The following is a 17,733-nucleotide window of genomic DNA, read 5'->3' as shown; positions in this document are numbered from 1 at the left end:
GTTGGAGTCTGTGTTGTGATGCAGGAGCACTGGATGTGTCAGGGTGTGATGCTGTTCATAGTGTGAGAGGCTATGGATGGTTGTGGCAGCCCTGATCATGGGAGAAAGCTTTTGTATGCAGATTCATTGTGAGAGAGTCTTTCGATGTGAACAATGGCTGGACTTGTTTGTGGATGCCGAGTGGACAAGAAGCCATGATGCAGGTTCTTTGCAGGCTTCAGGGGTTCTACTGTGACGGCTGAGTTCCCAGCCTTACTGTAATCAAAGCTCTTATAATCAATTAAAGAAATACCGCAAGGGACGCCACTGCGTTTTGGGGCCAATCGGTGTCCGTGTACTGTTTGCAGGAGCACTTTAGCTCCCCCTCTTTGTTTTCCTTTTCTAGGTCTTCAATGGTGTTGAAGTGTTTTATGTGCGAATGTTTGTTTCACCGCCCGTCAGGCCGGTTTCACCTAGAGTACCGATGTCCCTCTTCTCCACAAGAGAAACATTTGTTGGCAGCTATAAGTTCTTTCTTTTCTTCATTTGTTCTTTGAGGTAGGGCTGAAATTTCCTCTTCTTGGATTGCCCCTTCTCTCATAGTTCAGTGTCTAATTTTTTTAAAAGGTTAAAGACCCTTAATTCATATAAGGGTACATTCACACCACCAAATCAATTGTTCTTTTGTTATGCTCCCATTCACATGCTTTTACTCCTTTGCCTCTTTAAATGCTTTCTTTGAGAAGAGACGTTGATCCTTAAATGCTGACATATGACCAGTAAGCATGGCATATCCACTCTGAGCATTTTCTATCATATGAGTCATATTGATGACCTTTATTTTAATGCAATAGTCACACGAAGCTCCTTGGGTAACCCACAGCAATATGTCTCTACTTGCTCAACCAGTGACAAGGGCCTAAAGAGCATCTCAGAATTTCTTGTTATATTCTTCTAGATTACTACAATCTTTGGAATCTAATCGATGCCAAGCTGTCATAACATCCACCTCAAAAGTCGATGTCAACCATTAAGAAGAGAAGATTTGCTTGAACTCCACCCAAGTGCTAGGTGCGCTATACCTTGATGAAGAAGTGTCGACCACCATTTAAGAGCATTACCCTTTAGGAAAGAAGCTCCCTTCCGACCCTTAGATGCCTCTGTGAAGTTATTACAAGAAAATGCCACATCAAACTGTTGAATGAGGTGAGAGCCTTCAAACGATCCTTTGCACCACTAAAAGTATCAAACTTTACTGCAGCACCACCCTCTTTATAATCTTTTGGCTTCTCGCCCGGAACAAGATTATCATAGAGATGTGGTTTGAGAAAAGAATTGCCCACAGCATTAGATCCCATGCCCATCATACCACCTCCCATACCAGGCATACCAAAAGCACTTCCGCCACCACTACCATAAGTTCCATACATACCTCCTAGCATACCTCCATACATACCTGGCTGCATACCATAGCTCCCAGTCATGCCCATGTTGGGTACACCCGTCATGGAATGAAAGACAGAGCCTCCGCCAAAGTAACCAGGATGAGAAGTATTAAAAGGGTTTCCATGGGTAGGTGGGGAAAAAGAAGAAGAAGAATCAGGGTATGGCTGAAAATTTGGGTAGATGGGAGCCGAATGTTGAGGCTTGGTTTTCTTCTCGGACCCTTGCTTCCGTGGTTTAGAATCAGCTTTGAAGTTTTGTGGAAAACGTGAATCCTTCGCGAGTTCCATTAATCCCTCCGTCAAACTTTGCATCTTTGCTTCAAAAGTGGCATCATCATCTTCAAATTCTAGCATATCGAGAGGTAATTCTTGCTCACTTTCCTCATCTTCTTCAAAGTAGTCATTCTCTTCTGAAGATAAATCCTTCATTAGTTCCAGCCATAGTATTAAATGTATCGACCACCACAGGCTCGCCCTCTTGAAAAAGTTGACGATGAATCCCGACAATGGAACCTTGAAACCGGCCTTCAGAAACTTGACGGGCGGTGAGCACACTTAATCACACTTAAAACTCTTTACGAACTAGAATAATAAACTTGGAGGAAGAAGAAAAAGAATAATTGGAGCTAGAGTGCTCCTGCACAAAAGACCAATTGGCCCCAAAGCGTGGCAATCCCCCCTGCACATATTTATTTATCACTTGAAGTCGGCATAGCCCTTGTACAATTCCCGAGAAGATCCCTCCTTGCTTCACGTGGAGGAGATCTCCTTGAACTTTCACCCAGTTTGTGTTGTGGGAAACAAGAGCCTTGGCCCCCTTTTTATACAAGTTTGGGGTGAAAAGCATAGCTTTTCCCCCCTTTTTAAAAAAGACCTTCTACGAGTGCTTTTCCCTCTTTGTATTTTTATAACAATTTACACGGCGAATGCGTTTTTTTGATTCCACGCAGCTTTCTCTATGTTCGCGATTTGTTGCTCAACGTATTTCTCGTTGCGTTTAGCTGCTCAGCGGCTTTTTCTCTTGCTTTTTGGGGATTCACCACTGACCTGTGCGCCGGCTCGCCATCCAGCATAACCTGCAGTCCAATCACCTTTTGCCACGTGGCAGCACCTCTGCAGTCAGCCGCTTCTGCAGTTAGTCGCCTGTGCCACATCAGCCGTACGGGCTGCGCTGGCTGCTGACTGGCTATCGCTGCGCATGGCTCCTACTCGGCTACGCTTGCAGGGCTGCTACCTGCCTGTAGTCATGTGCCACGTGGCAATGCCACATCACCTAGACAGCTGCGCTACAGGGTTTGCTACCCGGCTGCCCCCCTTGGCCACCTCTATGCTGCCCCACAAAAGAAAGAGAGTTCTCAGCTAATGTTCCTGCAACACAGTAAGAGAAATACCCAAAAACACATACATGCACATGTACAAACATATGAGCATGCACACACATGTACTCATACACACTAAACATGTATCTGCACCCACACATGTGTACAAACTTACACATGCACATACAGAGTAAAACATGATCAGTGAATGTTAAACATGCTTAAAACATAATCACAGTGCTTAAGAAAAGAGGTAAAATACTCAGTCCTGTAACAGCAGCTCCAATACTTGATTAAGATTGACAAAGAAATTATATACACACTTCTATTTTTACAAGCCCATTAGATTCATAGAAGTGGACTCTGGATTCCTGTTGAAGCCTTACAAGGCATATTAAGAGCCAGATGATGCTGAGACAACGATGTGAACCTTCACAGAGGATGTTTATAGCAGATAGAAAAGCTCTTAGCACTGGGAGGCCAGTAACTTGGTACAAGACTACGACTTATCAACCATGTTATCGACAAACCCTGCTTGGACCCCTTGGCAGCATCTTCCTCCGCGCCCTCCAAAGCCTCATCGTCGACATCATTGATGTTCTGACCCCTTCCCTCCAGGAGGACTCCCGTGTAGCCACTCCGCTCTCCGTGGTCGAGTGCAGCCGTCGCTCTCTTCTGAGGGCCGCGTGGATGGACTTCGTAGCTCTTGTCACCAGCTTGGCTGGGACGATGAGCGAGTTGTAACGTTAACTAATAGTAGGATCTCCCTCCCAGAAAAAAAAAAACATGTTATGGACCCCACAGAGGTGCCTCATTTGGTTTGCACGCCAATCTAGAGCTCAGTGAACAGGCTTGCCAACCTTGCCACTTGGTAGAGAGGAAGAACCCGCCACACAAAGACAATCATACAGAAGGATTGGAATGGCATGATTTAGCAATGCATGCCACTCTCATTAGTGGTTCAGATGACCTTCACATTTACCAACCTTCAAGAAAGCAAAGTATGATCTTATTGATGATGCGAATGTATTGCTTGCTTGTGAAAATTTATTATGCAAGCCTATACCAACCCTGCAGAAAATATTATTCTCTTCACATGCTAATTTTTATCAACCTTCAAGGAAACAAAGTGCGATTTTATGGATGATGCCAATGTAAGCAAAATTGCTTGCTTATCAAAATTCAGTATGCAAGCCTACACCGCCCGTGTGACTTTTACTTCAAGATTGTCTTTGAATGTTCTCCATCATCATCCTTTCTCAATGAGCAAGAGCGGGGAAGTATATGCACTTAACGGCAAAGACGGAAAGCAAAGGGGAAAAAAAAGGAGGGAATAAAGCATAGAGCTGCCATACCTTACTGTCAACTTTAAGTATGGGTCTGTTTCCCATGTAAAGAGCGCCAAGAAGTTGCAAGGCTGGTATTTCCAACGGAAAATTGAAAGGTGTAATGATTGCAACCTGAACATGTCGATTTCAAAACAGTCATTTTAAACAGAGATGTGAATCCATCCCACTAAGTGCTCGACTCTAAGGCATTACAAGTTCCAACAGTATTCAGGAGCTCTTTTTGTTTCCCGATAATCAAACGCAGTAGTTAAAGTTGATTTGTCCATTCCCATTCAAAAGCAAAAAAAAAAAGAGATTGGAAACCATAGCAACACTTACAGAACCATAAGGCCAACGAAATCCATTACTCTGTTGTCCCAAGTGATTTCCAGGCACAGCAAAAGATTTAGCCAGAAATCGGACCTGGAAAGCAAATAAAGTGCTTCATATGCTATGGTTTGCCTTCAGGATTAAAAAACCTCCAGTTGGATATGTCAACAAAATGAAAGAAAACAGAAAATTATGCAGGATTGAACATCAAGAATGCCAATCAACTTTGAGATCAAACAAGCAACCCCCTAGTGGTTTGATGTTCTAGAGCCTGTAAAGCTTCTGAACAGGCACGGCCACTCCAAAATGAACCAGAAAAGTGCCTTGTATGAAACTCATCAGGTTTCATACCTGATCTCCTGAGAAATTTTCAAAGAACTTCTGGGTTACAGTAACTTCCCCGACTGCTTGAGACAAGCTCTTTGGAGAAACACGTTGAATCAATCTCGCAAAAAAATTCTCAACCTACAAAACATAGATTACTCAAGAGAGAATTCAAGATACACAATAGGAAAAAGGTTATATAAAAAACAGGGGTAAGGACAGACTGTCAAATTTGACAGACTTTCAAAAGGCTCCACACCCACCTCAGGTTTCTTCAAAGCGTTAGCCACCTTTGCTGAAACATCACCATATAAAAGGTATCTGCACAATGAGTTAGAACAGCTTAATTTCCCTCTCTTTTGAGTGGAATGATTCTTCTCTGCATATTAAAACTGATACTAAGCTGGAAGAGCTCTTTGCCAAAATCACCTAGTTATCTGGCCTATAATGGTGAAAATATTGCTGTACAAACTTCTCCAAGATCTTGAAAGTGCCATCTGTTACGTTCCAAACTAATCCACAGTTAAGCTAACCCAAGGTTAGTAGGTACAACACTAACCCAATGTTAGTAGGTACAGCTAACCCTGGATTAGGGTTTAGCAGAGTGTGGGCTTGTATGGCCACACTCGGTCGCAAGTGCTAGCATGGATGAGAAGTCAAATGACTAAGAGTAACCCGTGCGCTAGGTATTTAGCAACTTACTAATAGAGTAAGAGCCATAATAGCAGGTTAGGAATAGCAGGTCCTCCCTGGATATATAAGTGATCACTTGTGAAAGGGAGTAGCCACACGGCAGGGTAGAGCTCAACCCGGCGTGCAGGACCTCTAGACCAGAGTATGTTGAAGACACTTCAGTGCATCAAAACCCATCTCTGTGCACCCTATTGTGCGCCCGTCCAATCCACACACAAGTGATGTGAGGGGGGCGCCCATGCATGTGGGCCTCTCTGCAGCTACCCAAGCCCCAACCAAGCTACTGTGCAATCAGAACAGAGTTCACAGCAGTTGCCTTCTCTCTTTGCCCAGACAAAAGGCGTTCCCGCCCCTTCTCCACATGGAGAGGTAGAGCTCAACCTGGCATGCGGGACCTCTAGACCAGAGTATGCTGCAGGCGGGCAGGTGACTGGTGCTATGGGACGCCAGGACATGCTGTCAGGGCATGGCTAACTCAAGGCGATAACACCTCATGGCACGGGGGTGGCTCCAGATGGGAGCCTATGGCTGGTCCCTTGTTCCAGGATGTGTACGGCATCACGATTCACAACATAGCTAGGGTTTCTCAGGTATGGTTATTCACTGTTTAATTACGGCTTAATCACAGTGTTAGAGATCTGTTGGCTTTACACCATCAGTTGCATCCATTACTGGGACCTATCTTCACTCGAGGTTTAATAGCCACTTATTCAACAATACAAGGTGTTCAAAACTTTTTTTGGGGCTTAGGTATCGACCCATACTACATCTAGATGCCCACCTCCATGTTCATGCCCAAGAGCCTCCAAACCATATCCACATTCAAGATTTAACCTTATCGTCCTTTGAATTACTTTAGTTCATGCACCTTAGAACACAAAAGCACCCGAAAAATAATGTATTACCCAAGTGACATGCTCCTTAAGCAAGCCTCTTCCTGCATTCATCAATACAGTGACCTGGTCTGCGACAACAATTGCATTTTCCCTTTTTCTTGTGCTTCTAATTGTCACTCTTATTTGCATCTTTGCCAGAAGAGGCAGCTGATCCACCTTTTGGCTTATAGCTACTAGCACTAGATGATTTGCCTTTGACCTGGCCTTGGGCAATAAAGGCTTGATCCCCAATCCTCATGCCAGACCTGTTTGTCCTCAATTGCTCCTCTTGCAAAAGCAAGGAGAAAGGCTCAACAAAAGAAAAGGTATTTGCACTGCCTTTCATAAGCAACTTGAGAGTGGTAGCAAAGCCCTCCTATGAGTCAAGCAATGCATTGATGATTGTTGCACAACAACAAGAGAACTATCCTGTATGATCTCATCAATATTAGCAAGTTGCTCACGAAGGTCTTCAACGCCGTAGACATTCATAGTTGGTTGACTCCCAAAGGACAGATGAATCCCTCATGGGATTACCTCGAAGGGCAGAGTGGTAGCCTACGTCCCTGTTCTTCAAAGCCCTAATCTTCTTGCTCCTCTACCATTCCTTGGCAGGCCAGCTTAGAAGAGCTGGTAGGGTCTATGTCAAGGGAGAAATAAAAAGAAGAACCAAGGTCACCCTCATTCAAATGCAGCGTGTCCAACTGTTTTTTCAAGTAGGCAACACATGCCTCATTGCGCACCTAATAGAGTGCTGCAAGGGCATCCCATGCTAACTTAGCAATGACGCAAGAACGGATATGAGGAATGATGCTCCTCTTCACCCCATAATGCCAAATGTGGTTGTGCTTTGGCCACCTATAGGAGCAGAAGCAACTGGCTACTGCAAAACTAGGGAGGGAGGTCGGGCCTCCTCACCTGAAACCATAGCCCATAGGACCTTAGCAACCAACAGGTGCTTCATCATGTATGCCCACAATGCATAGTAAGTCCCGTCCAATTTGTCCTTAGTTGTAAGCATGCCGAACACATCATTGCCTGCCATTTAAACTTGCAAAAGACTCTCTGTCCCACACAAAATGCACCCTAACCAATACACAGTGAACGCAACTTGTATAGCTGCGACGTGGCCCATTGGAGGCTGTAAACCTACAAATGTAATGAAAATACGAGTTTAGGGATAGAGATTACTGATCAAATGTTGAAAATTGAATTCCCGTGCTCGCTTTTTCGAGAAGCCCCAAATTGTACGCACCAATGGCTGTTCAATTGTTTGATTTTCTCCAAAAAACAGAAAAGCCCCAAATTGATTTTTGCTGCTATAAAATTTATGCAATTTCTCTGAAGTTTTCAAAAGCCCCAATTTGTTGTTAGCTATAGAATGTTGACGACGACTTGAATGTTGCAGCCAATAACTGCACAGGGGCGGTGCGCACTGCACAAGAGGCTGCAGGATGCGTTGCTTTGCGGTGCACCTGGTACACACGAGTGGCACAAAGTGAGTGCTGGCGGCTCTAGACGAGCTTCAGCGGTTGCTTAGCCAATGGGTTGGGCAGCGCTCGTTGGGCAGAACGCAATGGCCAAATTAGCAAAGCGTGGTGCAATAGTTGCAGAAGAATAGCCCAATAGCAGTGAAAGACGATGTAGTTGGTTGCCATACGGAATGGACGTTGAAAACCTGCTCTGATGTATGGAAGAGGATGAGGCCTTGCCGCTTAATGAAAGGAAGGACGTCAACCTACTCTGATACCAAATGTTGGGATTAGGGTTAAATGCACCATACACACTCTTTTTTTGTGAAAACCACTATTTTATCTCATATTGGGGAACCCTCAAAACAAGAGGCTCTCATCAAAGTACATCTAAAAGAAGTGGAAAAACACTTCGTAGTTCTACTGAACAATTTGCTATAGCTCAAAACTATCATGCAATGACTAACGTAATCATGGACGAAAGTAAATATACTTGTCGATCCGAGGTCGTGCAAACACCTCATAATAACGATCCAACCATACTGTCCATATAGCCCAATATCTTGTCCAGCCAAACAAAAGAGCATATTCCTGCAATATGGAAGGATAACTTCCAAACATCCAGAACATTTTCCCAAATGTGATCCTAGCGAATCTTATTGTCATATGCGATTCAAAAACTCCCTTGTGTTAGTGAAAAACCATAGCAAATGAACAATACTCTCCATTTGATGATGGCACCGCAAACATTTTGGAGCCGCAATTTTCCGCTTTGCCAAATATTCTCCTACTGGGAGCATTCCTATGAGGCATCTCCATAGAAAATCTTCTGTTTTAAAGCCAATTTGCTTTGTCATATCTTTCCCAAATTACCTTTCCACCAGCCCAAGGACTTATTCATATGCCACACCTGACTCGCATGTCCCTTTATCCATGGCTATTGAAGTAGTAATCGATATGCCCTTACAGCTATCAGTCCATAGAGAGGAAACTGTGTAATATAATTTGGTCGGCTCTTTTTTAGAAGCCAATCATCTTGTCTTTGCCCAAGGACATATCCCCATGTCCTGCTAGCTGATCAACGATAAGTCTCCATATGGGGCGGTAATGGGCTCCAAAATGTCATCGTCTTTGTGCTTGTGGAAATGACAATGGTCTGCCTTCAAACGATATGACATCTCCCACCTTGCAGATTCCCTTTCGTGCTAAAATATAAGGTTTTCTAGGCTCAGCCACAGCCAATGGCATATCAAATGCTCTGCTCCAATGCACATTTTCATCTACCAATGTGTTTCCAAGAGTCATTGGCCTATGTGCCCAAAGCAAATGCATGAGCATGGTCTTCCAGTCTTGGAGAAATCTAGAAGAGTAGGAATCTAGAAGAGTAGGGGCAACCTAGGATTTTTCCTTTTACCTCACTTACCAAAATATCCCAATAGGAAAGATTCCAATGCCCAAATGAATTAACATCGTAACACGTACACATTGCAACCAACATCCGTGCCCAAGGTTGTCCTTTTTCTATGAAAGTTATTATCATTGTACTTTTCTAAAGCTAGTATACGATAATGCACATTTAAAATAATCAGTCCACCATGCATTTTAGGGCTGCAAACATGCTCCATTTCCAGTAGCCTCAAAGCCTTCTTATCAGAGCTAGTTTTCCATAACAGTTCCATGGCTGATGCCATGAATGTGTCAATGGATTTTTTGTCCCAAATCAACAACCGCAAGAAGAACTATATGTAAGCCTTTATGATGGATTGTACTATTCGCAGCTTGACCTGCCAATACTCAACCTTGAGTTTGACTTTTGTGAGCACCCATTCAACTTCTTCTTTGAAAGATATATTCCACCCCAAATGGTATCCCAAATGCCAAGTGATCTGGCCTGGGGGTAGTGTATCTCTTGGCCAGAGTATTCTATGTCAATCCACCTGTTTTAGTGGTAACAACTTCGACTTTCTAAAGTTAATTTTTAGCCCCGCGGCTGTCCCAAACAATTGCAATACATCCACTATCAAATCCCTTGGAAAATCTGCTTGGAAGAAAAAAGATTCATCAGCATATGCATGCGCAACCATTGATGACCCGTCTTGCTGCACCAATCCATCTAATTTTCCTTCTCAAGTAAGAATATCCATATAAATCAGCAAAGGATGAGTGGCAATTGCATACACATTGCACTTAGTAGGCAGCCCTCTCTAACCGATTTTCCCAAGGTCTAGGGTGATGACAATCCTTTCCCGAATCCCAATGATACATCTAGATGTGCTACCAGCATACAACCAATAGATGACTTAACGTCATTTCTGGACCAAACCCCATATGTTTGCTGTTGGCTACAATAAAGTCCCAATGCACTATATCAAATGCTTTGGCAATGTCTACCTATAGGAAGAATACCTCCTGACCAGTATATTTGGCATACTTCATTCCCACATAAGCATTACATATATTGTCTATTATTTGTCGTCTAGGAATGAGCCCGTATTCAGTAGGATGTAACCCTTTGTTAAGCACATTGCCTATTCTCTTGGAGATCATCTTTGTCACCAATTTGTATAGCACTAGCAATAAAGTGGTAGGTCTCCAATCACCCAAATTTAGTCATACATTCTTTTTCGGAGCCAATTTCACTACGCCCTCTTGCCAAGAAGCAGACATCACTCTTTGTAACCATGCAACATTTATCATTGCCAATAAAATGACTTTCAATTCCTCAAGAAAATATTGAAAAAAATTCCACACACAATCCATCCCAATTCCCATCCACGTAACTTCCACTTGCCCAATCTACCAAGAGCACTTCGCAATTCCATGTTAGTGAAAGGGGATTCCAATTGTGCAGCTTCTTGTTGATTAAGAATTGGTGTGACATTTATAAGCATCTTGGCTTTCACTTTCAACTCTTCTCGTCACACGGGAAGTGCCTTGGTGTAGCAAAGACTGATTGGAAATGTGCCACACATTCCCTTTCAAGATCATTTGCATCATTGGTCCACTGACCAACCATCAATCTTTTGTACACGATGTATGTGTTGCTTTTATCTCTTAGCATGCAAGCTTTTGAAAATTTGTTTGGAGGGGAAAAAAGCTGTTCCTCACGGGAACCCAGTGAGGCTGAGACTGTGGCTGCTGTTGCAGTGGTCTCTGGGCGTGCTGCTGTGGCTGTCTCCCTCGGCGGCGCCCCTGTCCAGGCTGCCACTCCGAGGTCTCTGTGGCCTGAGCAGGTGTCCCGGAGGCAGCCTGCCGAGCCGAATCTGTGGGCGGGCCATCAGTAGCCTGCTGCTGTGGTGAGGGTCGGGGTCTCCTGCGAGGGCAGGCCTTGGCCAGATGGCCGACCTGCCTGCAAATGAAGCACTGATTCGGGAGCCCCGAGAACTCCACTCTCTGATCTATCCATCCCCCCCCTATCCTAGGTAGCTGAATGACCTTAACAAGGGAGGAGATGTCAGACACCAACACTCTGACCGAAGGTAGCCCAGCTGCTCTGGCCACCACTGAAGCTGCTGAGGGGCCAGTCTCTAGTACCGAGCCCACCAATGCTCCGAGCCTGGAGAGGAGCGGAAGATACTCCCGGCGGAGTCCAGGGAAGCAAACTGTAACATGGAAAAGACGCTCTCCCTGCTCCGCCGCTGCTGGGTCAAATCCATGCTGCCAAGGTCTGAAGAAAGCCCGAGCACCCCTGATGTCAAGGGGACTCATGGCAAGGACCTTGGCAACGCTCTAGGCGGCCTCGAACTCGATCTGATAATGTCCCCGGCCCAGGAGTTGTACATCCAGGATCTTGCCCACATCTGCAAGAAGGCGGGCCTGAAGAAGATCCCTGATCTCCCCTCTGCTGGGGCGAGTGCCGACTATACGGCAGATGGTGGAATGAGCCTGGAGGCGTTCCACCTCTGCGGTGAGGCTCGCTTCCTCTTCTGGCGAAAGAGAAAGCCTGATGGGGGTGTCCTCAGGGGCGGGCGAGGGGGCTGCTGATGAGTCCCTCTGAGGCAGGGCGGGAGGAGCCTCCATCAGAGTCTGAAGCTGCGTCGAAGGCGAGGCGAAGGCGGGATCCTGCTGGAACCGAGTTGCACACAGAGAGGCGGAAGACGGAGCAAAAAGGAAAACAAAACCCCCTAGAGGGGGGGGGGGGGGGGGGGCCAGGCGAAGGAGAAACCCTAAAGGGGGGGGAGGGCGGGAGCAGCGCGCAAGAGGGAGGGGAGGAAAGCGAGCTGGCGGAGGGGGGGGGGGGGATGAGGCGCTGCAAAGGGGAGGAGGGCGCGAAGACAAAAGGGGGGGGGGGGGGGGGGCGCCAAGGAGAGGAAGGGCAGCGAGCAGAGCAGGGCGGCGGCAGCGAAGGCAAGCGGAAGGGGGCGCAGCAGCGAATGCAGGCGCGGGGGGGGGGGGGAGGGGGTGGGGGGGGGGGGGCTAACAGAAAGGCGACGGGCAATGCAGGGAAGGCGGGGGGACAAGGAGCGAGGGGAAGGCGAGGAGGCGAGCAGGCAGGGGGGGGCGACGGGCGCTGTGCAGCAACACGAGCAGGGAGAGGGGGCGGGAGCTTCAGCGAGCATATCACAATTGGCAGTTTTTAAGACCTCACGAAATAATTGTATTACATAGGGGGAAAATACACAAAGAATCTTAAGTATCAAAACTAGTTCTCAATGAGAGTTGCCAGATTTTTGTCTCGCCCATTTATTTGGGACATGGATTTATTTATCTTTATGCCATATTAGAATCACTATCTCCCCATACAGAGGCCAAGAGGTTCATTGTTCATCTCACCATGCATGTGGATTCATGTTGGGATTGTGAGGGCAATTCAATGAACACTCCACCATACACATGGATTCGTGTTGCGATTGTGGAGTGAGTGTTTCATTGTTTCCACAGCATGCTTGTTGATCAGAGTTAGGTTTGTATGGGAGAACATGGGAACTGTTGGGATTGGGAGAAAGGATTGCCAGAACTATGGAGAACCACCTTTTCTGTCACCATGGTTTGTGCTCTTGAATGGCACCAGTTTTCATTGGCATATGATTATCTCATTGATATTGGTGATTGAGACACAATTGGCTCTTGTGCCTGTGTCTAGCATATCTTCCACAGAATTCTCGCCCATTTATTTTGGGACATGATTTTGATATTGGTATTATGAAGACTTATTGAGTCTCACCCATTTCTTTGGGACATGGATTCTTCAATTATATTGGATTTTTGAGACTGTCTTGTCTCGCCCACTTGATGGGACATCATTATATCTTGAATATATGGTTTGAAGATTAAAGTTGCGGACAACTTTTAAGAAGCTGGGGAGGATGTCACCAGCCTGGACATTTCCCAGTATGAAAGGGGTCTGGTGGACTCCAGGATGTCTAAATATTGGAAAGTACAAGCTTTGGGAATGGTGGATTATCCTAGAATACAAAGGACCACACTCCTAAAATTTAGGAGAGTTGCTATTTTTGGCCCGACTCCGATGGAAATTCTGTTCGCGTCATTACATCTGGAATTCAGCAGATACCAAGAGTTGGCAAAGTGTCTATGACAAAATGTCTACCAGTTGGGATAATTTTAGAGATAAAGTTTATGGAAGGACCCATCTCTTAGATTGGGACATGTGGCAAGAAAGTGGACCAAAGTGAGACAAGTGGCCTGACACTTGTTAGAAAGTGGATCAAAGTGAGACAAGTGGCCTCACACTTGTCACTTCAGCTATTGTGTGGCTCTCCACTTGTCATTGTAGCCTTCTCTTGCCATTTTAGCTCATGGGAGGCCTAAATCTATAAATTGGAGCCCTCTCTCTTCATTAATAGAGGCTCTCTTGCTGCACACTAGCCTCTACCGCCGTTACAGGCTGCCCTAATGATGGCTACTCTCTTTCTCTCTCTCTTGAAGGCTGCCCATGAAGAATACCAGCTGTTGGAGACTGTTTTGGAGGCTTCCATCGCGAAGAAATACTGAAGGCAAAGGGAATTTAATCATTTATTATGATTTCTAGCCATTGTACTTGTTGTACCAACCTTTGTACCTGCTGTACCAGCCATTGTACTGGCTGTACCAATCCTTGTACTTGTTGTACTTGCTGTACCATCCATTGTACCGATTGTACCAGCTTTTGTACTTCTCCACTATACCTACTGTACCAACCATTGTACCGGCTGAGTGGAGAGTTGTACTTGCTGTACCAGCTCTATTGCATGAAGACCCGTGGTTTTTGGGGAAGAATCAGTACCCACACGGAGGTATATGGATTATATTGTTGGCTCGGCATTTCTACAACCTGTGTTGGGCTGTGTTATGGCATTTGTATATGGATAATCCGGCATCTCCCGTGGGGAGAGTAAGGCCCTCAAAGCTTGTACATGATATTATTCTCCTTGGGTAATAAAATACTCCAAGGGGGGGGTCGGCCCATTCCGGCCTCTATGCGTGTCACACGTGCAAGCTCCATTTTCAGCATTTGTGGATGTTTTGTCCAGCTTTTATGTTTTATGCAAAGTGATGATGGATATGTGATAAGGTTGTGGCCATGTTTAAATGTTTTAATATGCTTTGATGGTATCAACATGTGTGTCAAAGGCCCTAGTCCCCCGGGCACCGCCGCGAGTTACAAGTATCATGTGATAGGCGGGAGTTATTGACTATACACAATCGTGTACATGGCAGTCTTACATTGTCCATAGCAATTTCAAAATGCATCACCACCCATAATGGATAATGATCCGATAATTGTGATGTATAATCCACCCATACCTTTGCAGGACTCGGATCCACATTGTGTACATTAACATATAGCATTTGTCAAGCCTCGCTTGATACCCTAATTTAGCTTTATGTTAAAATGTGATTCCTCCTTTGTCATGATAATTCACATTCCACATATCCATTGCTACAGTGTCTCTAATAAATGTTTGCCAGGCCACTTTTTCTAATAAATGTTTGCTTTCTATATGCCTATCCTTTCATCTCCAGCTACACTGTCACGTATAAACTGGCGGAATGCATATCGGGCTGATAGCCTAATTATCATGCTTAGTGGCTGATTTCAACCCTTTCCTGAGGCACAAGATCCTAAGATGGGAAGCAAGTGCTCAAAAATATCATGTGAGCCTACATCTGAGTGTTTTCTGCACTCTAGCATGGGCTGAAATAAACTTTCCAAAAACACTACTTAGAAAAAAAAAATCAGTGTAACGGGATTGTAGAGATGGTAGCCCTTTCTTTCCTTGTATCCCACAAAATATGCATTTTACGGCCTTGTCATCAAGGTTGGTATGGTGTTGCTTAGGCACAAGAGCATAAGCCGAACATTCAAACACCCGTGTATAATCAACTTTGGGTTTCCTTTCAAACCAAGCCTCATAGGGCATGATTGTATTCAATGCCTTGGTCTTCTTGCTTCATTTGCATGTATGAACGCACCTAAAGGTCCACATGTTTATGTATGTAAGTGTTACTCCCCAATAAAGTTTGCCGCTTGATGCGCCAATCATCTTCAGCTGTGCACGTCCAAGTACTTGAGTGGTAGCTCTGCCCAAAAAAAAACTCTCAAAGCAGCACTAGCATGTTCATGCACGTCCATCACCTGTGGGGATAATGAAGCGCCCGCAAGAGGGATCAGAAAAAAATAGTGGCAATGGGTCTCACATGGGGGGGCGGTCAGAAACAATAGCTCCATTATGGCCACGCAACCTCTGAATACCATCTCTCCGCCTATGGGGGCCTGCAATCTCAAAGAAGTCACCCATGACTCTCTCTCCGGCATGGGTCTAGAAGGAAGCTCTGGCATGTACTTGTACTCTACCCTCCTCTCCTCCATGGATTTGATCTCCGTACGGGCGGCGGCAAGCTGACTCTCAATCCACGGGCTATCAGGGGAACTCTCGTGATGAGTGAAGACGCTATAGAGAAGCAGGACCCCTCCTCAAGCTCCTCTCCTGCTCACAAAATCCCTCCAATTTGCTCTATGTTGCCTCTTGCAAAAGTCTCTAATCTCACCAAGGCCTACATCCAAGGTGCACATTGCAGGACCAGTCCCGCCCATATCTGCTCTATCCTGTTGTAAATCTCGAGGTCTTGTATGAGGCTCTATCCGGAATCCTAGTGCTCGCATGCATGTCCTGCCTTCAGGGGTCCTCTAAGGACAGGATGACCGGAGCATGATCAGAGAAAGTACTACCCGGCAAGATGCTAATCATGCCCTTGCGACCGCAAGCCCACTCATCCACACAGAATCTATCAAGTTGAGAGAGGTTGGGGCTCGTGCTCCTCCTATCGGATTGCGAGAAGCACAAGCTCTCAGGGTTGCGCTCAAACTCAGGTAGATGCCAAGGGTCCTGTCCCTTGTGTGCCAGGATCAACTCCTTCCATGCAAAGTACTCTGCACCTGAGACTGTAGCTATGCCTCCTCCAAGTTTGTCCTCTGCTGACTCGATCATGTTAAAATCTCCACCCATGCATCAAAAGTAAGCATGAGGGAGGGCAAGACGGACTGTACTCCAAAAGATGGCTCAACCTGCTGTGGCGTTCGGGACATAAACATTGAGGAAGCCCTCAGAGTCCTCTCCAATCCTAATGGTAACCCACTGTGCTCGCCAGGAACTATGACAACCGAGCCTGCCACTGCCGACAAGCTGATAGAAGTACAGACTCCTCCCTGCGTCCCCGAGGGGCCGAAAGAAGGGGACCAAAAAGCTTGGTAAAATATTCTCACAGCCACGGTTACGCCCCTCGAAAAGATGGTGCTCCTAGAGGAAAAGAATGTCAATGGGTCCCCCATCTGTATCTCTTTGAAGCTCTTCTCTGAGGACGCCTCGCCTTTGAAAGCATAGAGGCTCCCCTAAACCCTGAATGTTCCATGAGGCTGTCCGCATATCAATCTGTGTGGGACGCGGAATTATCGGAATTCCCCTCCACTCGAAGAGTCTTGGGCGTGGGTTTCAATTGGGAGTAATCGCAATCGGTCCTGGGGCGAAGACACGCCAAGTAGGCGCGGATCCTATCCTCCAGGCGTCGCCACTCTAACCAAGCGTCAGAGTAGGTAGACTTTGAACTCCATCGATCACAATGAAGGTATCTGTAAGAGGGGGGGAGGGGTACTGAAACTGAGATATGAAGAAACACAAAGAGCAGCACCTCCAAGCTGGAGGACACCACCTCTCCATCCTTATCTCTATGGCCTAAGCCTCCCAGCTCCATCGGAGCCTGGGGCCATGGATGGGTGAGCATGTCGGTGATGCGCAGATCATGAAGATGGTGTGAGAGCTCTACTGCCTGCCCCTGGATGGTGATAGCCACCGACTCTGAATCCCACTCCGTCCCCAGGGTTGCACTCAAGGGAAAGGAGAAGATCATCTCACCACTCTTTGGCGTGGATGGCTTGGAATGATGAAACGCCGCACAGATCCGAATGGGAGCCACTGTCTCCTCAAAAATATTAGTTCCTTCCACCGAAAGACATTGGAAGAAACTGTAATCCACTGGCAGCTCTTGGATCTTGGAGAGGCCACTTCGGGACTCTGGCGGGAGAGCCTTCATTGGGGAGGCGTCGATGGTCATCTCTACCGGTTCCAAGAATCGATGAATCAAACGGCAGGCGGAGCTCGCCGGATGCCTCTGCTCAGATTGGGCACTATCAGAGGGCGGCGGGAATGCTCAAGAGAGGCGTAGGGAGGGGGCAGTGCAAGCTCAGAGGAAGAGGATGGGGCAAGGGGGATTGTTGCGGGAATAGTCAAAGGCAAGGATGGAAGATGAGGGGGAGGGGGGTGGATCCCGCCAGCGGAGGCGAAGGCAGAGAAGAGGGAGATGGGAGCAGTTGGGAGTGATCCAACGGAGAGGGAGGGTGCAAGGAGAGGCTCGCCGGGGTTTTAGTGGGGCCTCACTGGGAACTGAGCACCGGAAGAGGAAATCTCGGTGGGGTAACGGTCGCCAAACCGAAGGGGTTGGAGGTGGGACCCTTGAAGTGACTAGAGGGGGCC

The 17,733-nt window shown here is 46.4% G+C and overlaps 1 protein-coding gene across 3 annotated transcripts in view; it reads right to left on the bottom strand.

Moving 5' to 3' along the window:
• The window catches only part of ALDH12A1 (aldehyde dehydrogenase 12A1), a 122,052-nt gene that overhangs the window by 90,957 nt on the left and 13,362 nt on the right, over positions 1–17,733 (bottom strand). For all 3 annotated transcript variants that reach the window (XM_086779128.1, XM_086779129.1, XM_086779130.1), the window contains exons 5-8: positions 4,989–5,046; positions 4,753–4,866; positions 4,411–4,494; positions 4,099–4,203 (exon numbers count right to left, since the gene is read on the bottom strand). In XM_086779128.1, coding sequence (XP_086635254.1) covers positions 4,099–4,203; positions 4,411–4,494; positions 4,753–4,866; positions 4,989–5,046 — 361 coding nt within the window. The remainder of the gene's footprint in view (positions 1–4,098; positions 4,204–4,410; positions 4,495–4,752; positions 4,867–4,988; positions 5,047–17,733) is intronic.

Source organism: Cibotium barometz, chromosome 40 (genome assembly GCF_041138505.1).
Source record: "Cibotium barometz isolate CiBa-2024 chromosome 40, ASM4113850v1, whole genome shotgun sequence".
In the NCBI taxonomy this organism is placed as follows: domain Eukaryota; kingdom Viridiplantae; phylum Streptophyta; class Polypodiopsida; order Cyatheales; family Cibotiaceae; genus Cibotium; species Cibotium barometz.
This window is presented reverse-complemented; position numbering and strand designations above follow the sequence as displayed.